The sequence below is a fragment of the Cuculus canorus genome, chromosome 27, assembly GCF_017976375.1.
Source record: "Cuculus canorus isolate bCucCan1 chromosome 27, bCucCan1.pri, whole genome shotgun sequence".
NCBI lineage: Eukaryota > Metazoa > Chordata > Aves > Cuculiformes > Cuculidae > Cuculus > Cuculus canorus.
Genome location: NC_071427.1, coordinates 2,771,499 through 2,794,389, shown reverse-complemented (window position 1 = coordinate 2,794,389; position 22,891 = coordinate 2,771,499). Strand labels below are relative to the sequence as shown.

General features: G+C 54.7%; 1 protein-coding gene across 7 annotated transcripts in view; it reads left to right on the top strand.

Annotated features, from left to right (window-relative positions):
- Positions 1 to 3,225: 3,225 nt before the first annotated feature.
- The window catches only part of TCF3 (transcription factor 3), a 100,009-nt gene continuing 80,343 nt past the window's right edge, over positions 3,226 to 22,891 (top strand). For 6 of the 7 annotated variants that reach the window (XM_054049791.1, XM_054049790.1, XM_009570508.2 and 3 more), the window contains exons 1-3: positions 3,226 to 3,357; positions 11,414 to 11,521; positions 20,039 to 20,111. In XM_054049791.1, the coding sequence (XP_053905766.1) occupies positions 11,444 to 11,521; positions 20,039 to 20,111 (151 nt within the window). In that variant the 5' untranslated portion in view covers positions 3,226 to 3,357; positions 11,414 to 11,443. Of the gene's footprint in view, positions 3,358 to 4,711; positions 4,752 to 11,413; positions 11,522 to 20,038; positions 20,112 to 22,891 lie in introns of those variants that run through there. The other variant, XM_054049788.1, reaches the window with a different exon arrangement.

Genomic DNA, 22,891 nt, shown 5'->3' with positions numbered 1-22,891 from the left:
CGGAAGGCTTTTCGTGGAGGGGTTCCCCATTTTTCTCTACCTTCTCCTCCTGTTTTTCTCTGTGCTGGAGCATCGCTGCAATGGTTGGGGCAGCCAAAAGCTGCTGATGGCTTCAGTGGGGCTCCTGCCACCCCTGTGTCCCCCCGCACCGTTGCTGGTGAGATAAGGGGAGTTCCCTGGCTCAACCCCCTTCACAGGTGAACTGCCCGGTGGGGTTTAATCCCCCCTCTCCACTGCTGCAGGGAAAATTAAACTCTCTTGGATGCCCACGACCATTGCTCTGCCCCATCCTCCCTGCGGCATCCTGGCGGACCCGTTCTCAGGGCTGGTTCCACTCCCTCGGGAGCCTGACCTGCCACAAAGGACAGGCAAGAAAGGGAAAAAAAAAGAGGAGAAAGGGAAAGAGAAGGGGAGGGGAAAAAAAAATTAAAAGAAAAGAGGAAAAAAAAAAAAAACCCTCGATGTTGCAGTGGGAAATCAGAAGTCAGAGCTGAGGCATTTCGGCAGCCGGAGCTGGAATGTCTGACTCACACTGTGACTAAATGCAAATATGAACTCAAACTTGCTCCTTAAAGTTGCCTGGATGAAGAGCGAAGCCCTAAGCTCCCACCGTCTCCCTCAGCCCAGGACTCCTGGTGAGCTGGCCCAAGCCCAGACACATGCTCGTCCCTGGCTCGGTGGCCCTGGGGACAGGCATCCACGGGAGCATCCTCCACGGTGACAGGGACCAGCGATGCTCTGCATCTCCCAGTTTGTTTTACCTCCCTGAAACTGGAAAAAAAGGAGAGCTTGGGGGGCTGGATCTTGGCTCCATGGGGGAGATGCTTGCCCTGTCCTTCTTCTCGCTGACCCCCACGCTGATTTTTAGGGGCATGGGGACTTTGTGCAGGGACAAGCCTTGCTGGGCAGTCCTGTCTCTACTGCACGGGACACCGCGTCACTTGTGGTGCAAGTGGCTGTCACACATTGTCCCCGGTCATTAACAGATGGGGCAAGAGTCAGGATCCCAAACAGGGGGACCAGATCCCAGCAAGCAGTGCCATACTCAGCCATACCGCATTGGGGAGGTCTTGGCCCAGGTTACCCAAAGCAGTGGTGGCTGTCTCATCCCTGGAGGTGTTCAAGGCCAGGTTGGATGGGGCTTGGAGCCCCTGATCCAGTGGGAGGTGTCCCTGTCCATGGAACTGGATGGACTTTGATGTCCCTCCCAACGCAAACCGTTCCATGATTCTGTGATTATGACTCCCATCAACCAAAGGGCTCATTTACACAGGAGCTGGCAGACAATGGCAAATCCAGCGTGGGTAGAGCTGGAGGCTCCTTGCTGGGTCTCACACTGGATGCCCAGAGAGTGGCTGGGCTGCATCAGCCCCACCAACACTGCCAGGTTTATCTCCGGCTTATCTTCTCTGCAAAGCCCGTCTTGAAGGTACCAAATGCTTCTGCAACACCAACCGCCGTTCCTCAAAAGAGGGAGCGTTGGATGGGTAGGCTCTTCCCCTTCCAGCAAGGGGAGCGGAGCCCGAGCGAATAACACACCCATGGGGAATGCTCTCCAAGCCTCCTTCAGCCAAAGCCTGTCCTGAAGCCTCCACTATGCAATGGGTTTTTCCCCTGGCATCACCAACTCTGAGCATTCCAAGAATCATTGTTGAAACCATTTTATTTAAGCCACAGCTCTTGATATTGTAGGATTACGATACAATCTCAGCTCCATTTACTTACTTATTAGTTGTACGTCATTAGCAGTCACAGTTGCAATGAGAACTGCTGTCCTCTCCTCCCGGAGGGGTGCGGATGGTCGTGTGCGAGCTCGTGGCCAGTCGTTGCCCCTTCACATGCCTTGGACCACAAGCAGGATGCCATCCCAGGCACATCCTCATCCTTGCAAAATCAGCATGGGGGCTGTTCTCGCGCCCCAAGGAGGAGCCATGCCGATGTCAGGAGATGACTTTGGTCACCATCTCCATTTAAATTCTGTTTTGAGAAAAGAAGCCAAATGGCCCGGAGGCCCAGGGGAGAGAGCTGGCCCAGGACCCCGGCTGCAGAATGAGGTCAGGAAAATGAGAGCCGCTTCGTTGACAGACAGCTTCGCTCATCCTCACTGCCTCCCTTTGTGCCGGTGCGGATGGGGTGAACCCACGCTCATACAATTCTGCCTCTACTTTTACACCTGCTGGAGTGAACTGAACTCGGAGCAAAGCACCGGCTCCTTGCTACACCCTGCCCAGAGCAGGGATGAAACATCGGGCCGAGAGATGCCCTCCTGGCTTCCTTCTCCCATTCTCCTTCCAGGACTGAAAGGGGCTTCAGGAAAGCTGGGGAGGGGCTCTTGAGCAGGGAGGGCAGGGATAGGATGAGGGGGAACGGTTTTGAGCTGAAAGAGGGGAGACTGAGATGAGATCTTGGAAAGAAATGTTTTGCTGTGAGGGTGGGGAGGCTCTGGCCCAGGTTGCCCAGAGCAGTGGTGGCTGCCCCATCCCTGGAGGGGTTCAAGGCCAGGTTGGATGGGGCTTGGAGCCCCTGATCCAGTGGGAATGTCCCTGCCAGAGGAGTTTTAGATTGGATAGGAGGAAACCTCTTTCCTGACAGAGCGGTGAAGCCCTGGCAGAGGCTGCCCAGGGCCAGGGGGGAGTCTCCATCCCTGGAGGGGTTGAAAGAACACAGACGTGGCTCTTTGGGACATGGTTTAGTAGTGATGGTGGGTTTGGGCTGATGGACTGGATGAGCTTAGAGGGCTTTTCCAACCTCTGTAACACAAAGCATACACCGAGTGGCTTCTGAGTGCCGCAAAACAGGTGGAAAGGAGTGAAGGTGGGGACATAAACACGGGGTTTGTATTGGAACAGGCACTGCACTGACTGCACAGCTCACCATGCTCCTCCCCACACTTCACCACGAGGCCGCAGCCCTCGAGCCCCGCCAGGGCAGGCCCTGCCAAAGGGAACCCCATGGCGGGGTAGCGAGGAGGCGTGAGGTGCCAGCCCCGCACCCCAAGGTTGGCCCACAAAATCCCGCCCGCCCGCTCGTCCCCGCCGGGGGCCCCAAACTCGCAGCAGCTGCGGGCGGCGACGTCAACCAGCGTCCGCCCCCGCGCTCGGTGGGCGGGGTCTGGCGCAGGGCGCGCGTTGATTGGCCGCGCCGGCTGCCACTCAGTGCGGCGCGCGCTCCCATTGGATAGTCAATCGCCCCCGGAGCTCCCGTGTCGTCACGGCCCTCCCGCCACGCCCCCTCAGTGCTGCGTAGTCCTGTCTCCCTCCGCCAGGAAACATAGTTCCCCATTCCGGGGTGGGGGGCCCCCGTTGGAGGAACCCCCTCCCTTCCCACTGTCACAGCGCTCCCTTCGCACTGCAACAGGTGAGGCTACGCTGACAACGGGATAGGGGGAAGGGGGGCAGCGCGGCGGGGTGGCGGAAGGATACAAAAGGAGGGGAGGAGCGTGATGGGGGTATGGGATGGGGAGGAGGGGGAAGGAGGAGGGGGAAGGAGGAGGGGGAAGGAGGAGGGGGAAGGGAGGGGTAAAGGGGGGGGAGGGAGAGGGAGGAAGGAAGAGGAGGGGGAGGGATAGGGAGGAGGAGGGAGGAAAGGGGAGAGAGGAGGAGGAAGGAAGGAGGGAAGGGGAAGGAGAGGGACAAGGAAGAGGGAGGAGGAAGAAGGAGGGAGAGGAAGGAGGAGGAGGAAGGGAGGAAAGAGGGAGGGCAGGAGGGAGAGGAGGAAGAGGGAAGGAGGGAAGGGACAAGGAAGAGGGCAGAAGGAGGAGGGAGGGAGAGGAAGGAAGGAGGAAGAGGAGGAAGAGGAGGAGAGGGAGGAGGGAGGGAGAGAAAGGGCAGAAGGGGGAGAGAGGGTGGAAGGAAGGAGAGAGGAAAGAGGAGGAGGGAGAGGGAGGAAGGAGGGAGAGAGAAAGAGAGGGAAGAGGAGGAAAGAGAGGGAGGAGGGAGGGAGAGAGGAAAAGAGGAGGGAGAAAGAGAGGAAAGAGGAGGAGGGAGGGAGAGGGAGAGAGAGGAAAGGAGGAGGGGGAGAGGAAAAGAGGAGGGAGAGAGAGGAAGGAGGGAGAGAGGACAGAGGAGGAGGGAGAGAGAAAGAGAGGAAAGAGCAGGAAAGGGAGGAGGGAGGGAGAGAGAGAGAGAGGAAAGAGGAGGAGGGGAGAGGGAGGGAAGAGGGAGGGAGAGAGAGGAAGGAGGGAGAGAGGAAGGAGGGAGAGAGAGAGGAAAGAGGGAGGAGGGAGGGAGAGGGAGAGAGAGGAAAGGAGGAGGAAGGAGCGAGAAAAAGAGGAAGGAGGAGGGGAGAGGGAGGGAGAGGAAAGGAGGAGGGAGAGAGAGAGGAAAGAGGAGGAGGGGAGAGGGAGGGAGAGGGCGGAAGGAGGGAGAGGGAGGGAGGAAGGAAGAGAGGGAGGGAGAGGAGGGGGAACGGCGTGAGGAAGGGCGAAGGCGGGGGGGGGGGGGCAGGAGGCGGGCCGGAGCCCCGCGGGGCAGCAGCGTTGCGAGCGGGGCGGGGCGCGAGGAGGAGGAGGAGGAAGAGGAGGAGGAGGAGGAGCGCGGGGGGGGGGCGGTCCCGGGGGCGCACGCGCCGCCCGGTGCGGGGCGATCGCGCCGCTCGCTACATTGTATCCGCCGGCGGCGCGAGAACAATAGGAGCCGCCGCCGCCGCCGCCGCCCCCCCTCCTCCTTCCTCCCCTCTCCCCCTCCTCCTCCTCCTCCTCCTCCTCCTTCATGCGCTGCCCCCCCCGCCCCCCCGCGCCTGCCCCGGAACAGGTAAAAAAAAAACCAAAAAAAACCAAAACAAAAAAAAACCCAATCGGGATGAACCGAATTGGAATAAAGAGGAGGAAAATGACGGTTGAGGTCCCGGAGGCACCGCGGGACCCGGGGGGCACCGGGCGGTTCCGTGGATTTTAAGGGGGGGTGGAGGGCGGGGGGGGGGGAGTCGGGATCGGATCCATTGTCCGCAGTGCAAAGTTTGTGAGGAGGGGGGGTCCCCTGTTTGCGGGGGGGCTTTGAGTGAGGGGGTCCTCTGTTTGCTGGGGGGGGTGGAATGAGTGAGGGGGTCCTCTGCTGGGGGGGGGGGTGTTGAGTAGGGGGGTCCTCTGTTTGCGGGGGGGGGGGTGTGTGTGGTTTGAGTGAGGGGGTTCTCTGCCGGGGGGGGGTCCTCTGTTTGCTGGGGGGGAGTGGAATGAGTGAGGGGATACCCTATTTGCTGGGGGGGGCGGTGATTTGAGTGAGGGGGTCCCGTGTTTGCTGGGGGGGGTGGAATGAGTGAGAGGGTCCTCTGTTTGCTGGGGGGGTGGTTTGAGTGAGAGGGTCCTCTGTTTGCTGCGGGGGGGTGGAATGAGTGAGGGGGTCCTCTATTTGCTGCGGGGGGGGGGTTGGGTGAGGGGGTCCTCTATTTGCTGGGGGGGTGGTTTGAGTGAGAGGGGTCCTCTGTTTGCTGGGGGGGCTTTGAGTGAGGGGGTCCCCTGTTTGCTGGGGGGGTGGTTTGAGTGAGGGGGTCCTCTGCTGGGAATGTGGTTTGGGTGAGGGGGTCCTCTGTTTGCTGCGGGGGGGGTTGGGTGAGGGGGTCCTCTGCTTGCTGGGGGGGTGGTTTGAGTGAGGGGGTCGTCTATTTGCTGTGGGGGGGGGTTGAGTGAGGGGGGGGTCCTCTGTTTGGTGAGGGAGAGTGCTTTGAGTGAGGGGGTCCCCTGTTTGCTGAGAGTGGGGGTTAAGTGAGGGGGGTCCTCTGTTTGCTGGGGGGGGGTGTGTGAGTGAGGGGGTTCTCTATTTGCTGGGGGGGGCTTGAGTGAGGGGATCCCCTGTTTGCTGGGAGTGGAGGTTAAGTGAGGGGGTCCTCTGTTGGGGGAGCGGTTTGAGTGAGGGGGTCCTCTGTTTGCTGGGGGGGGGTTTCAGTGGAGGAGCCCCCTGTTTGCTGGGGGGGGTGGTTTGAGTGAGGGGGGTGTCCCCTGTTTGCTGGGGGTGGGGGTTGAGCGAAGGGGTCCTCTGATTGCTGGAGGGGGGGCTTGAGGGGAGGGGGGCTTGAGTGGAGGAGCACCCTGTTTGCTGGGGGGGGTCTTGAGTAGGGGTGGGATCCCCTGTTTGCTTGGGAGGGGGTCACCAGTTATTGGGGGCGGCTGTTTTGGGGGGCTGCTCCGTTTGCTGAGGTGGGGGGCGCTGTTTTTGGGGGGCTCCCCCGTGTGCTGGGAAGAGGTGTTTTTGGGGAGGGGGTCCCCCATTTGCTGACAAGAGGCTGTTTTGGGGGGGGCTCCTCCGTGTGCTGGGGGGGAGGTTTGGGAAGGGGGAGCCCTGTGTGTTGGGGAGGGTGATTTTGGGGAGGGGGAGCCCCGGTTGTTGTTGGGGAGCTGTTTTTGGGGGGCTCACCAGTTTGCTAGGGGGGATGGTTTTGAGGAGGGGGTCCCCTGTGTGCTGGGTGGGAGATTCGGGGAGGGGGAGCCCCGTTTGCTGAAAGGAGGGTGTCAATAGTTGTTGGGGGGGGGCTGTTTTGGGGGAGGGGGGATCAACAGTTGTCGGGGTGAAGGGCTGTTTTGGGGGGGATCCCCCATTTGCTGGGATGTGGGTGGTGTTTTGGGGGAGAGGGAACCTCATTTACTGGGGGGATCAGCCGTTGTTGGGGGGGGTGTTTTGGGGGGATCCGGGGGAGATCACCAGTTGTCAGAGGGGAGGGGCTGTTTTGGGGGGGATCCCCCGTTTGCTGGGGCTGTTTTGGGGAGGGGGAACCCTGTTCGCTGCAGGGAGGGGTGTCTTGAGTGGGGGGCATCCCCCGTTTGCTGGGGCGGCTGTTTTGGGGGGGATCCCCCGTTTGCTGCAGGGGGGTCACCTTCAGGAGGGCGATCCCTTATTTGCTGGGGTAGGGGGGGAGCTGCTTTTGGGGGGGAACCCCATTTGCTAAGGTGGGGCAGGGGGGTGCCTTGGGAGGGCTCCCCCATTTGCGTGGGGGGGGGTGGTGTTGTAGTGGGAGGGATCACTGATTGTTGGGGGGCTGATTTGGGGGATCCCTGTTGGCTGGAGGGAGATGTTTTGGGGGGGTTCCTCAGTTTGCCAGGGCGAGGGGGGCATCTTGCGTGAAGGTGAACCCCATTTGCTGGGGTGGGGGGGGCATCTTGAGAGGTGGGTCCCCCATCTACAGGGGTGACAAGAGTGTCTTGAGTCGGGAAGGGGTCCCCCTTCTCTGATCTTGCCTCAAACTTCAGCTGGGACCCCCCCTCCCATCATTCCCCCCCCCCGCTTTAATGTAGGCTTTGTCCCTCGGGAAGAGGTGGGGGGCACTGCCCCCCAAAGCCTTTGTGGGTTGGGGTGGGTCCGATCCTTCTCAGCTGCAAACACTGGGTGTGGGGGGGCCTTAGTGTTCAAAAAAGGGGGTGAAAATAAATTCTTGCAGTGAGTTTTGGGTGGAGTTTGCTGGGATGGGGGTGAGGATACAAGATTTGGGGGTGCTGGATGGGGACACCTGTGTCCCCCCCTCCATTCTCTGCTATGGGAGGGGGACTCAGGGTTCAAAAAAGGGGGGGTGGGGTCAAAATAAACTCCCAGGGTGAGTTTGGGGTGGAGTTTGGGATGTGGGCAGGGATATGGGATTAGGGGTGTTGGGGGGGGGCACTTCCCTCCCCCCATTCCCAGCTGTGGGTGCTGAGGCTCAGGGTTCAAAAAAAGGGGGGGTCAAAATAAATACCCAGAGTGAGTTTGGCGTGGAGTTTGCTAGGATGGGGGTGAGGATGCAAGTTTTGGGGGGCCTGGAAGGGGACACCAGTGTGTGTCCCCCCCCCATTCTTGGCTGTGGGTGTTGGGTCCTGGGGGGACTCGGGGTTCAAAAAGGGGGGTCAAAATAAGCTCCCAGGGTGAATTTGGGGTGGAGTTGTCTGGGATGTGGGTGAGGATGTGGGATTTAGGGGGGCTGGAAGGGTACACCTGCCTCCCCCTCGTTTCCCCCCCCCCCCTTCCTTCATTCCTGGCCATGAGTGCTGGGTCCTAGGGGGGGACACAACTCGGAATTCAAAAGTGGGGGGGTCAAAATTAACTCTCAGGGTGAGTTTGGGGTGGAATTGTTCAGGATATGAGCGAGGATGGAGAGTTTGAGGGGTCTGGAGGAGGGACACCTGCCCCCTCCGCTATTCTTCCTTGGGGGTGATGGGTCCTGGGGGGGCTCAGGGTACGAAAAGGGGGGTCAAAATAAACCTTGAGAGTGAGTTTGGGGTGGAGTTGTCTGAGATGTGGGTGAGGATATGGGATTTGGGGGGGCTGGAGGGGGGCACCTGCCCTCCCCTTATTCCCTTTCCCATTCCAGGCTACAGGCGTTGGGTCCCGGGGGGGCTCTCAGGGTTCAAAATAGGGGGTGTGGGTATCAATATAAGCTCCAGGGATGAGTTTGGGGTGGAATTGTCTGAGATGTGGGCGAAGATGCAGGATTTGGGGGGGCTGAAGGGGGGCACCTGCCCTCCCCTCATTCCCTTTCCCATTCCCAGCTATAGGCATTGGGTCCCAGGGGGGCTCTCAGGGTTCAAAATCGGGGGTGTGGGTATCAAAATAAGCTCCAGGGTTGAGTTTGGGGTGGAATTGACTGAGATGTGGGCGAGGATGTGGGATTTGGGGGGGCTGAAGTGGGGCACCTGCCCTCCCCTCATTCCCTTTCCCACTCCCAGCTACAGGCGTTGGGTCCCGGGGGGGGTTCTTAGGGTTCAAAATAGGGGGTGTGGGTATCAAAATAAGCTCCAGGGTTGAGTTTAGGGTGGAATTGTCTGAGATGTGGGCGAGGATGCGGGATTTGGGGGGGCTGGAGGGGGGCACCTGCCCTCCCCTTATTCCCTTTCCCATTCCCACCTACAGGCTTTGGGTCCCGGGGGGGGTTCTTAGGGTTCAAAATCGGGGGTGTGGGTATCAAAATAAGCTCCAGGGTTGAGTTTGGGGTGGAATTGACTGAGATGTGGGCGAGGATGTGGGATTTGGGGGGGCTGAAGGGGGGGCACCTGCCCTCCCCTTATTCCCTTTCCCATTCCAGGCTACAGGCGTTGGGTCCAGGGGGGGTTCTCAGGGTTCAAAATCGGGGGTGTGGGTATCAAAATAAGCTCCAGGGATGAGTTTGGGGTGCAATTGACTGAGATGTGGGCGAGGATGTGGGATTTGGGGTTCAAAATAGGGGGTGTGGGTATCAAAATAAGCTCCAGGGTTGAGTTTGGGGTGGAATTGACTGAGATGTGGGCGAAGATGCGGGATTTGGGGGGGCTGAATAGGGGGTCACCCCCCTTTCCCCCTATTCCTGGGCTCCAACAGGGAACAAGCGGCTTTGCAAACACCAGACACACGGGTGGCACAGAAAGAAATAGCTTTTTAAAGCCAAAAAAAGAAATGCCCTGGCTGGTTTGTTTTTTGTTGTTTTTTTTCTCTTATAGTGGCGAAGGGTTTTCACAGTCTGGGCTGATTTAAGCGCTTTAAAACTTCATTGAAATGTGGTGGCCGAGTGCAAACGCTCCGAATCGTATGGAGTTTTCTTCTTTTATTTTTTTTTTTCCTCCTTTTTTTTTTTTGCACCGTATGATTAATGAGTTAAATGTATTGGCCAGCTGCCCTTCGTAACCATGAATGAGTTCCTAAAAGAGAAAAAAAAAAAAGCCAAATAAAAAAAAAAAAAGGGAATCTTTTATCTCATCCCAGGGCCTCCCTTCCTCCCGAAGAAATATTTTTCTATCAGAGCGAGCTGGCCAAAAAGATCAACCTCCCTTGAAAAATAATAACCTGTAAAATTAGGAAGAATAATGGTTATTAATCTTGCAGGCTTTATTTTTTGCAAAACTTTCAGAAAAGCAAAATTTAAGTTTTTTTTTGTTTGTTTTTTGAGTCCTTTTTTTTTTGGGGGGAGCGGTTCTGTCGGGGTTTGGTTGTGTCGTGGGGGTTCAGTTCTCTTTGTGGGCATCCGCAACTTCAGCCGCTGCGAAAGCAGCTGCAGGTGCTGCACAGCCCGAAGGAAAAAAGCCGTAAACTCAGCCTTTTATTATTTCTTTTTTTTTTTTCCACTTCTTTTTAAACAAAACTCTGCAAGGACAAGAGGCTCCTGCGGGGAGCGGCTGTGGGGAAGGCGAGGGGCGAGCTGAGCCAGACAAGCGCCTGAGTGATAACTTGCCTGAACCTTTTGATAAATGAGTTGACTTCTTTTTCTTTTTCCCACCCCCTTCTCTTCATTCGCCACACGCCAGGACCAGAATTGGCCCCAAACTAGTGGAATTGGCAGCAAAAAACTAACATACAAGTGTGTCTGGTCAATAGAGCGCTTGTTCCAGCCTCGGGGTGCTATGTGAGGACTCCGACTGTGCTCTTGGGTTGGATGCTGGAGTGGCGTAAAGGAGTTTATTTATGATTTTATTTTATCTTATTTTATTATTTTATTTTATTTTATTTATTATTTTATTTTCTTTTATTCTTTCTTCCTTTCCTTTCCTTTCCTTTCCTTTCCTTTCCTTTCCTTTCCTTTCCTTTCCTTTCCTTTCCTTTCCTTTCCTTTCCTTTCCTTTCCTTTCCTTTCCTTTCCTTTCCTTTCCTTTCCTTTCCTTTCCTTTCCTTTCCTTTCCTTTCCTTTCCTTCTCCTCTCCTCTCCTCTCCTCTCCTCTCCTCTCCTCTCCTCTCCTCTCCTCTCCTCTCCTCTCCTCTCCTCTCCTCTCCTCTCCTCTCCTCTCCTCTCCTCTCCTCTCCTCTCCTCTCCTCTCCTCTCCTCTCCTCTCCTCTCCTCTCCTCTCCTCTCCTCTCCTCTCCTCTCCTCTCCTCTCCTCTCCTCTCCTCTCCTCTCCTCTCCTCTCCTCTCCTCTCCTCTCCTCTCCTCTCCTCTCCTCTCCTCTCCTCTCCTCTCCTCTCCTCTCCTCTCCTCTCCTCTCCTCTCCTCTCCTCTCCTCTCTCTCCTCTCCTCTCCTCTCCTCTCCTCTCCTCTCCTCTCCTCTCCTCTCCTCTCCTCTCCTCTCTCCTCTCCTCTCCTCTCCTCTCCTCTCCTCTCCTCTCCTCTCCTCTCCTCTCCTCTCCTCTCCTCTCCTCTCCTCTCCTCTCCTCTCCTCTCCTCTCCTCTCCTCTCCTCTCCTCTCCTCTCCTCTCCTCTCCTCTCCTCTCCTCTCCTCTCCTCTCCTCTCCTCTCCTCTCCTCTCCTCTCCTCTCCTCTCCTCTCCTCTCCTCTCCTCTCCTCTCCTCTCCTCTCCTCTCCTCTCCTCTCCTCTCCTTCTATTTTATTTTATCTTATTTATTATATTTTATCTTATTTATTATTTTATTTTTTATTTTATTTATTATTTTATTTTTTATTTTATTTATTATTTTATTTTATTTTTAATTTCATTTTATATTTTTTTTTCCCCCCTCTTTTCTCAGCTCTGTCTTTTTAAAATATTCATCAATGGGGTGGGTAGTTTGCTCGAGTCATTAAAATATCTCGTTCCCCTCCCCCTCGCTTTCCCCAGGACTGCCACTGGTGAGGAGGCTGTGGGAGTATGAATCAGCAGCAGCAGCAGAGAATGGCTGCAGTTGGGACAGACAAAGAGCTCAGTGACCTGCTGGACTTCAGTATGGTAAGGGAGCACTGTTGGGTTTGCAGGGGGATGGGGGGGGGGGGGTGCTTTAAAAACCCTGGGGGGGGGGGGGTTCTGCTCGTGCGCAGCTTTGGAGCTGCAGAAGGGAGGAAATGTGAGCCTGTAAATTGGACATGATGGGTTTCAGATGTGCCGTGTTTGTGTGCGTGCACATGTGCTGCAACTTGTTTATTTTCAAGTTAAAGCGAAGCCTCTGCTCTCCGCCCCCCCTTTCTCCCCCTCCTTCCCCTCACCCGTGTATTGTTTCCTTGCAGAGAGGTGGGCTGAGGGGTTTTTTTCAGATGGGAAATTCTGGGGGAATATAACGGAGTTTTGTGTTCTCTGTTTAAATGCTCACCGCAAAACGGGCTGGGTGACCGTTTCTGGAGCGAAGATGTAACTTCAGTAGCTGATTAATTGAGCTTTTTTTTTCCCTCTCCCCAGATCCAGGCTATTAAACTTTTGCTCCCACAGGTTATTTTGTCACACTTTGAAACGTGTCCAAGCTCTCCGGCGCATTATTTTCGCAGGAGTTGGACACTTCTGTTCCCCACGCTCTGCTCTTCTGTGTCCTGGAAACCTTTTCACTGCGTTTAGGAGCTGCTTATTTTTGAAGAAACAGGACCTAAGAGTTCCACCAGAAGGGTGTGTGCAGCTCAGAGGGAGGAAAAGTCCCTTCTGGTTATAAGAGCCGAGGGTTTGTCCACCCGTGCTGCCATCCATCGGGGGTCCGCGATGTGCCGTACGCTTACCGTGCTGGTGCGGCTGTTGTTGGCAGGTGACTCAGGGAGGAGAGAGAGTTCGTGTTGAACAGAAAATAACTTGGTTGGGTTCCTCTGTGGTGTGCTGCACCCTCATGGCACTCGGAACATGTGTCTTGCTTTTTAGATAAGCAAATGTATCGTGGAGATAGAAAAAAAACCAGCTCCATCAGGAGGAATAACCGTAAGTGGCTTTGGGCTGTCTGGTGTTGCCCAATTGGTTTTCTCGTCCCATTGAGAAGAAAGGAGGAAAAGGGGGGGAAAAGCGGTGGCAGAACTAAGGGCACCCCCTGTCTTGGTCCCTCTTACGCCGGTGGGAGGTGCTGAGACTCAGTTGCTTCTCTGCACCCGAGCAGAAAAGGTTTAGCGATGGGAAATAGAACTTTTTATGCAGCTGCGCTTTGTACCTGTCCCTGCGAGGCTCTGCGCTGCAGAGGTCGATGGTGGGGGTCTCCCAGTCCCTCGAAGAGCAATTCTGCTGCAGGAGTAGCCCAGTTCTCCCAGTTCGGCGCCTCTGTTGGGAGGCTGGTTTGGTTGCATTGTCAGTGGTGTGGTTTTACAGCAGTGTTACCGTCGGCAGGGGTACCACAGGGATGGGGCACGTTTAAAAATGGGAAAATATGCTCGGGAAGCGATGCCTGGTTGCCTGTCCCTGGTTCATCCCAGCGGTCCTGCAGGTCGGCAGGAGCCCTGGAGCTTCTCACCTCCTGCCCCAGAGAGTGCTGGCTTCGGAACTGCGCTTTGGGAGCATAACCCATAACCTGCTCCCTGCACAGGGATGCAGCAGCTCCCACTTTGCTTTTTCTCCCCCTTAGGAAAGAATCAAATCCCACTCACCATTTAAAGCTTAAAAAAAAGCCCCGAGACTTTATTTTCAAACATAACGAACCGTCCTCATTTGCATGCTCAGAGCTGTATTCCCTGGAGAGGTCCTGACCTGTTCCCTCTGTACAAAACTATTTCTGTCCTTGGAGATTAATCTGCACCTAACGGTTGAATTGGGGTTCGATTCCAATGCTCTTACGCCGGTGTAAACCTGGGAGCGACCAGAACTCGTTCCGTGTTCGTGTAAGGCTCTCGTGTTCGGCACCGGGGGCGGCTGCTCGCAGGATCAGGGCCTGCAAATGTCATTTGCCAGCGAATGATTCGAAGACGTTCCCTCCAGGAGAAGTTGGCCGATGGGCTCTGACGCAGTCTGGATTGGAGCCAGATCTGTTTCACAAACCCTCATCTCCGCACGCCCTTCTCCTGAGTTTGCATAAAGGGAATATTAACATCTCTCCCAACGGATGAGTAGCTAAAACAGAAAGCTTCCTCGCTCGTGGACGCTCTGAACCCTGGCATCGCAGGCTGCTCGTGCACACTGTGGGTCTGTCGAAGAGGCTGTTCCGTGGGTTGCTCTCCCTTGTGGATGCAGGGGTTTTTTTTGACCACAGAGCTGGCTCTTTCAAGTATATTTATATTTTTCTTTGAATAAGCAGGAGCGGAGCATTGCTCTGCTAATCCTCACTAGGAGAGTAGATGGGAGGGAAGGCTAGAGAGAGGGATCCAGAGCAGCTGGAAGCATTTGCTTCAGATCAGTGTTTCAATTCCTTTTTATCTAGGGAAAATATGTTCAGCCCTCGCAGTTTGTGGTCCAGCTCTGTGCTAGGTTTGCTGTGCAGTGACTTAAGGTTTAAGGTCTGGTCCTAATGGGGCTGGACTTGGTGGGGTCAGTGAAAGGCAGGGTTGTGAGACGTTCTGTAAACGTCTTACAGACCCAAAAAGAGATTTGTGCCTCGTGTGATTCAGAACAGCCCCACAGAGAAGAACTTGGGGGGTACTGGTTCATGAAAAGCTCGGCAAGAGCTGTCAATCTGCGCTTGGAGCCCAGAAAGCCAACCGTGTCCTGGGCTGCATCCAGAGCAGCGTGGCCAGCAGGGAGGGAGAGGGTTCTGTCCCTCTGCTCCTCTCTTGTGAGAACCCACCTGGAATGTTGTGTCCAGTTCTGGAATCCTCAATATATGAGGGAGATGGAGCTGTTGGAACGGGTCCAGAGGAGGTCACGGAGATGATCCGAGGGCTGGAGCACCTCCCGTAGGAGGACAGGCTGAGAGAGTTGGGGTTGTTCAACTTGAGAGGAAAAGGCTCCAAGGAGACCTTAGAGCAGCTTCCAGTCCTGAAAGAGGCTCCAGGAAAGCTGGGGGGGGGAACTTTTTCTTCCATGGGAGTAATGGGATGAGGGGGAATGGCTTTAAATTGGTAGGGGGAAGATTCAGATTAGACATCGGGAAGAAATTCTTCACAATGAGAGTGGGGAGGCCCCATCCTTGGAGGTGTTCAAGGCCAGGTTGGATGGGGCTTGGAGCCCCTGATCCAGTGGGAAGTGTCCTTGTCTATGGCAGGGAGTTGAAATTGGATGGGCTTTGAGGTCCCTTCCAACCCAAACCATTCCATGATTATTCTGTAACAAATAAATACATTGGGTAGTTATTGAGCTGCAAAGCGCTTGTACAAAGATTTGTGCCGGCGTAATTTGCCAATAAGGGTGAAAATCGAAGGAATCAGTAATTTGGATCTAAAGGAGCTGGAGCCAAACGCCCAGCTACGTGGTCTGATCGCTACTCTGGGTGCATGCGGCAGCGTGCTTCCCTCTGCCTCTGAGCAAATTGCCTTTTATAATTGCCCCAAAGTGCAGGTAATTTGACATCTCTCCTTCGCCACTGCTCCCTGGCAGTGCTCCAGTGCTCACCAATCTGGAGGAGAGCTTTCGAGAAGGCATCCCGCCTATAGATTCCGGTTGCCGGCTTAACCTATTTATTAGGCTTGAGTTTTGGTGTGTTATCCTTTTGCTGGGGGTTGGCAAGCTTTGCAGCTTGGTCTGCAGAGGCTGTGGATGGTCGGAGCTGCCATCGGGAGATGCTTGGCCACAAGGGCTTGCTGTGGCTATCCCGGGCATCATCTTGGCCGTGCCATGCTGTGACATTTGTGCAATTGTGGAATGGCTTGGGAAGGACATATTAATCACAGAATCACAGCACGTTTTGAGTTGGAAGAGACCTCAAAGCCCATCCAGTTCCAACCCCTCTACCATGGGCAGGGACACCTCCCACTGGGACAGGGGGCTCCAAGCCCCATCCAACCTGGACTTCAACACCTCCAGGGATGATCCGTGGTGGCTGTGGGAAGGTGTGGGTGGGTATCCCAGCTGGGATGGGGTGCACGCAGGGCAGGGGCACCCTGTGGCACGAGGAGAGCTGGGCTGGAGCAGCCCAGGGTGAGATGCGGATGAAGTGGGGGTGTCCGTACTGCAGAGCGCGCCTGCCAAGCTAGATAGAGGCAGGCGGCTGCGTGCCAGCCTCGGTCTCTGGCAGAAATGAAATGCTGTTAACAGCCATGATTATTAGCAGAGTATTAACCATATGCTGCGGCGATGCCGGTTGTCAGGGTGGGTTTCTAGCATGGTGAGATGTTGCAGGGTGGGCAGAGGCTTGAGCAGTCACATCGGACCTGCCGGCTGATTTCTCCGCCAGCGTTGTGTGCCAGCCCTCGTGGCCCCAGCCGTGGAACAGCAGGCGAAAGGCAGCCAGCAGGACTCGAGCGAGCTCCCTCTGCCCTCGCCGAGGATGCCGAAGCCGTGCCCTGCCTCGCTCAGTGCCTGTGCTTCCATGATAAAACTCACCCATTCATTTAGAGTGAAGCAGTCATAAAGGTTGACTTTACCCCGCAGTGGACGTTTGGGGTTGTAGTCAGGTGTCTTAAATGAACACGTATAAAATATCCTGCTGGCGAGGCTTATTGAGTCGAATTCCCTCTTCTCCCTGAATTTACAGCTGGATACTTTCCGCGCTGCAAAACACATTTCAGGTTTTGAGTTCAGGCTTGAGGTTGGCTCAGCCTGGAGTTCATAAGGTGGAGCGGGGGCAGTGAAAAGGGGTAGTTAATGTGAAAACACTGCTGCCCTGGTAAAAGTACACAATAAATGCAACACTGCTGGATATTGTTCCTTGCGTCTGGCAAATTCCCTTTCTCGCTTAGGTGTTGGCTGTGGAAGGTGTGGGGTCCCCAGCTCTGGCCCCCTTGGTGCGGGAGCTGCCCCTGCGCTGGATCTGCATCTTTTAGCCCAGGAGAAATAGAGGGAGAAAACATATTCTTTGGGGGTTGAGCTATGGGGCAGGACACAGAAATTGTTGGCTGTCAGGGGGCTGGAGATAGGACTTGAGAAACCAAATGCAGCGACTTAAGATGGGGATCTTATATAACTGTTTAAATCTACATTATTCAAATTCAACAAAGGCCAAATAATGACCCAATTCCAGCTCCTCAGGTGCTCATGCCAGGTTCCCTCCTCGATGCCTGTGTCCCTCCAGTATGTATCCGCTCTGGTTTGTCTTCTCCCTCCCCCCATTTATTTTTAAAGCAGTATTTAAAAGCAGTAAAGGAAATTTGCAGTGGGTGGGTGAACTTTGCCTGTGAGTGACACCGCCAGCGAAGGCAGCCGGCACTTCACGTATGACTTGCACCACGCTCCTCGAGGCAGCAGACCTCATCAGCCCCAGCCCACACCAGTGGAAAAACGAGCTGCCAGCAAGAGTTAAAAAAAAACCCAAAATCCTTTCTGGAGGTGGGAAATGATAAAGTGTGTTTGAAGCCTTTATTGTGGTGAGGGGTAACCTGGGGTTCCCCCATCTCTGGCATCGCTTTGCGTCCGTTTCCCGGTGTGGAAAGGGATCTGTGCCTCCTGAATCGCTTGGGGAGGGAGAGCAGAAAGGTGTTGCATCAGTCTTGAAATGCCTTTGGAGGCAGGAGAGAGGCGGTGGAGGGGACCCCTCCTTTGCCGGAGCAGAAAGTGCTCCTGCACAGTGGAACAAGGTTGTGCGTTTTCTCCGCTCAGTCCTTGGGTTTTTCAGCATCAGCAAGTATCGAGCAGGAAAGCTGGTGGAAAGAGAGCCAGTAGCACTTGCTGTGTCGTTATTGTTGCTCGGTACCATTGTGTTTGTGCATCCCATCCCTCCTCTCGTACCTGCAGAGCTGCCACTGGGGAGTTCTACCCACTTCATAGAATAGTTTGGGTTGGAAGAGGCCTTAAAGATCGTCCAGTCCTAACCCAATGCCACGGGCAGGGACATCCCATTAGATGAAGCTGCTCAAGCCCCATCCAACCTGGCCTTGAACACCTCCAGGGATGGGGCAGCCACAGCTTCCCTGGGCAACCTGTGCCTCGGCGCTCTCATGGTGAAGAAATTCTTCATTATATCAAGCCTAAATCTGCCCCTCTCCAGTTTATACCCATTCCCCCTCGTCCTGTCACTATAAGCCTTTATGAACAGCCCCTCTCCAGCTTTTTTGTAGCCCCTTCAGGTACTGGAAGGTCCCTATAAGGTCTCCTGGGAGCCTTCTCTTCTCCAGGCTGACCAACCCCGACTCTCTCAGCCTATCCTCATAGGGAAGATGCTCCACCCCTCGGATCATCCTTGTAGCCTCCTCTGGACCCGTTCCAACAGCTCCATCTCCTCCTTTTCTTGAGGATTCCAGAACTGTACACAGTATTCCAGATCAGGTCTCACAAGAGAGGAATAGAGGGGCACAATCACCTTCCTCTCCTTCCCTACCTTATGAGGAGGGAGCGGGCGCAGCCCAGGTGGGATCAGCTATGGAATGCCATTTATTCATCATTTTGGAGATCTTTGCATTAAAAAACAAGGCAGGAAGGAACAGGAAAAGTGTTTTGGAGGGAGGGAGATTAGGCGCGGTGTGCCAGCAAGGCTTGTTGTTGTTTTCTAGCCTGAGGAAACAAAGCAGATTGAATGGGGGGCAGCTCTGGAGCCCCTGGGGTGGGCAGCCTGCTTTGGGGGTGCAGCGGGAGCCCCTCTGGCCGCGAGGCTCCCGGTGGAGCAGCACAGGCAAAGCCATCGGAAGGCAGGTGTCTGCTGGCAGGACTGTCCGTCCACACGCGGGCTGAGACCTAAACACCGCTTAAATCTTTATTTAACTACCCTCACAGAACGCGCGCGCGATGTGATCCCAAATTTGTGTTCTCTTCTTGACTGGCATTCGCTTTCTAAACTACTCTCTTTGCATCTCCACCACATTTAACTGTTGGTTGGGGTTTTTTTTCTTTCCCCCCCTTCTCCAGCATTTGTGAAAACAAAGCTGGGCAGACGGTTTTGTACAAAGGAATGTTCCTGACCGCAGCCAGACACCAGCTATGTCAGGGCATGAAGTGCTGCTTTTCTATAGGCTCTTGTGCCATTACATTGTTTAATCTTCAAAGCATTAAACTTTTCGAGTTACTCAGACATCGCAAAGCTAAAAATAATAAAAATTCAAATGACTTTGTGGTGAAAGTAGCTCGAGCCGAGTACTAAAAGGATATTAAAATGTTAATTCACTAAGCGTTTTCCCACCAGTTGTTTTATTGGCTGGAGCTCCATTTGCGTGGAGAAGAATTAGTTTTTCTTTTCTGCTGCACGCAGGTGCATATAAATTTTTAAATAACAGCTTCTGAAACTGTCCCAACTTATATTGAAAATATTTATCCGGGTTAACTGATGGGGTATGCGGTGTTTTTGAGAAAGCTCCTTGGCAGAAGGAGGTGGTTTGTGATGCTGAAGCTGCAGCAGCGCAGCAAACAAGTGCCCAGAATGACCCATCCTGTCAAATACGTTAATCTTTCTCATTGTGAATTAAATACCGTTGCTCTTGGTGCAGCTTCTCCCGCCGGACACCAGGTCATGGTGCTGATGGAACCCCCAAAACAGCAGGGTGGGAGCAGCTCCATGAGGCTGGAGGGTTCATCAAGCTGAGCATTGCCTGGGTGTGTGGCTTGGTCATAGAATCACCAGATTGGAAAAGACCTCTTGGATCATCGAGTCCAACCATTCCTATCTGCCACTGAACCGTGTCCCCGAGCACCTCGTCTACCTGGCTTTTAAATCCCTCCAGGGATGGGGACTCCACCACCTTTCCGGAGGTGCCTCTGCCAGTGCCCAATCATCTCTGCCCGTGTCCTACCCAGGCACATTTCACCAGGAGAGGTTCAGATTAGATATTAGGGAAAATTTCTTCACTAAAAGGATTCTCAGGCACTGCCAGAGGCTGCCCAGGGAGGTGATGGAGTCCCCATCCCTGGAGGGGTTTAAAAGACGGGCAGGTAAGGTGCTCAGGGATGGTTTAGTAGTGGACAGGTATGATTAGACTCGATCTCAAAGGTCTTTTCCAACCGAACAATTCTATAATTGCTGGACATAAGCGTGGAAGATGTGGGATGAAACGTGGACCGCTGTGGGTGCTGGGGGATAAAAGGAGCTGTGCTGGGCACTGTGGTCTCAGCGTGGTGCTGTCACTTTTCCGCTTGCTTTTTATGAATGGAGTGAGCCTTTCTCCATGGCCCCACGGGCACCCTCTAGTCTGCGCCGCGGTGGATAAGTACGGGGAGGAACTGTTGGCTTTCACCACAGCAGTGATGCTTCTTGGATGGTTTTCAGTTGCACCTACGGACCCAGCCGTGCTGTGTACACAGGAGAAGTTTATGCACGCAGGAATGTGTGTGTATATCAGCGCCCAGCTGCGCTGCTCCCCTCTCCCTCCCGCAGCAGAGCTGTGTAGAAGGGACACGAGGAGAGGAAAGGTTTTTGCATCAATAAAGCAATCCTCCTCCCCCTTTTACCCCCCCCCCCCCCGCCTGCCCAAGCTGCCCCCCCTTTGCAGCAGCACGGTAAAACCAACATACTGAAATCTCTTTTCTCTTCCCTTCTCTCTCATCTTGTTTTTCTAGATGTTTCCCCTGCCAGTGGCTAATGGAAAAAACAGACCCACGACCCTAGCGAGCACTCAGTTTGGAGGATCAGGTACTGTCATCTTTATGGTTTTTTTATTTCTTTACACCGTAATGTTTCTTGCAATAAATGTGTGTTTCCTTCCAGAGACCCAGAAGCAGGGGTTTCTGTAGGTGTGTGTGTGATGGATTTTCCTGGTGGTGGTCTTCTCTGGATCGTTTTCTTGTTGCTTCATATGTCCCTGCGTAGGCAAAACTGCTCTTGCTCTCCATCTCCAGTTCAAAAGTTGCTACCTAAGCTGAAGGTGGTTTTCTCACTGCTCTGATTGAAGCAGCTTGAGAGCAGACAGTCAACGCTTTCCTCTTAAGCCGCTTAGGCGAACGCGGGTCTGCAGCCAAGCAGTCTCTCTTGCTCTACGTCCCCGAGGAGACACGGTGGTGGCGGTTAATTCCTAGGGTTCAGCCCCCCAAAAGGTTGCTCTGGTGCAGTTTGGTTGTCTGCTCCGCTCAGCCCCTCCAGCAGCTCTTTGCCGGTGGGTGAGATCTCAGCATTCCCAAAGGGACCTTTGCAAAGCCCTCCTGGCCAGATTCCTGCGAGCAGCACAGCTGCCTTGGGGAGACGGGCAGCAAGCGTGGCTGGAGCTGTTTCACCAGCTTCTGAGCTGGACTCTGCTGTGGTTTTGGGGTGCTGCCGAGCCTCGCCTCGCCTGTCCTGCCTTGCCACAGGGCCCTGAAGCCAGCAGCTGGCCCCGCTCCCCAGGAGCGCTGCGGGGCCGCCAGGATGCCAGCCAGGATGCTGAGGATGGGCCAGGGGTGCCAACATCAAAGGGCGTCTGCGGGGAGGAGCGGGCTGGCGATCCGGCTGCAAAAGGAGCCTCTGAAGGGCAGCGTAGCTTTAGATGTCTGATGGGGAAACGCGGTGCTGGTTAATTTGAGGCTGAAGCAGAGAATTCCCCGGCCAGGCGGCCGGCGCGGTGCCGTGCCAGGCTTTTGATGCCCGGGGAAGCCGCTCTACGCTGTACTTGCTGCAGCCCCTGGCATGCAGGAAGCTCAGTTCATTTGTCCTTCTTGCTGAAACACGCTGATACTTTGTGGATGGTTAAGACTTGACCTTCTCTACCCTGAGCTGACTCAAGCTGTCCAGGGAAACTCCTGGCCGCGTGGAATGTCTGGACTCTAATACCAGGCAGAATCCCGGAGGCTGGGGTGGGATTTCAGGATAGTGGGGCAGCGCTTGGGGAAACCTGGAGACACAGGAGAGGAGGGATGCGCTCTGCCCTGCTCCTGCCAGGGAAATCTGATGTGTTCAGGTCGGGCTGTTTGCACATCAAGATGGTTTTGAGCAAATATTTTTACACGGAGGGAAGCTGTTGAGTGGGCGCTGGAGGGAATTTGAGGGGTTGGGTTAACCCAGATGGAAGCTGATTGCTCCAGCGAATGTTCCTGTGTGTGACTTTTTGCTGTTAAAATGATCCAGAGAAGACGCGCTACACTCTGGTGAGAGAGTAGTAACGGAGCAATCGCGCATTAATCCGTTTCCTGCTCGGAGGCTGCCTTGGCTGCCAGGATTACAGTGCTGGCCAGCAAGGAGCCGTGGCTGGACCCCCTCCGCTTGGCTCTGAGGCAGCCGAAACAACACAAAATCTTTTTTTTATTCCCCCCTCCCCTCTTCTTTTCTTTCGGGTGAGTGAAAGGTAATGTTGACACCACCCTTCCTCTGGGCTGTTGCTTTTTGAGTCTGGCTGTGAGCAGTTCATCAAACCAGTACTGTTGTTATACAACTGCGTTAAGGCTGTTGCACAATCGCTGCTGGCTGGGTCGCGGTGCTCCACAGCGGCTCTTCCGTCCTGCCGGGGCATCCCAGGTTTGAAATGCAGCTCAGGGCTCGGTTTAGGGGAAGCCTTGTGCTCCAGCAGCAGAGTTGTCCTCCTCCCGTTGGGGATTAAGGACGTGTTTTCTGCATTTTGGCTTGGTGGTTTCTCTCTGGTCCTGAAGGTTTGACGATTGCTTGGAGTCCTGTGTTCAGCTTTGAAGTCCTCAGCACAGGGAGGACATGGATCTGTAGAAGTGAGTCCAGAGGAGGCCACGGAGATGATGTGAGGGCTGGTGAACCTTCTGTATGAGGACAAGCTGAGAGAGCTGGGGTTGTTGGATGGGGCTTGGAGACCCTGATTTACATTGGACATGAGGGAGAAATTCTTCACCTTAACGCTGGAGGGGTTCCAGGCCAGGTTGGATGGGGCTTGGAGCCCCTGATTCAGTGGGAGGTGTTCCTGCCCATGGCAGGGGGTGGAACTGGACAGGCTTTAAGGTCCCTTCCTACCCAAACCATTCCATGATTCTGTCATTCTATGACTTTTGCTGGTGGGGTGAATCACTGCAGAAAGGCATTAAGGAGATACGCACACAGAGTGATTCGCTATCTATGGTGGAAGGGTCCAAGGTGACTAAACTGAGCGCTGGATAGCAGCAAGTGGTTGTTTTCATGGTTTGTTGACGCTGGTTTAGCATCATCCACTAATTAACAGCAAGGTACAATCAGATACTGGTTCATCCCCAAAGGCACAGCCAGCCATCCGGCTCCAAATTGGATTTGAAGTCGAATCGTCACCGATCTTAATGTGGTCAAAGGGTGAAGAGCAGATGGTCCTTGGATTTGGGGACCTGGACTTGCTGAGGGGCCTTGTAGCCATGCCGTAATCTGGACCTTCAGATTAGCTCCCTAAATCTTCTTGCCTTGCAGGAAGGCCTGGGCTTCATCAATAACATGCCTCACAGTTTTCCAGCACTCCTGTTCCCTGGGTATCCCGCACCCCTGATAAGGATAGCTCGCATTCCCCCTCTGGTGCTGTC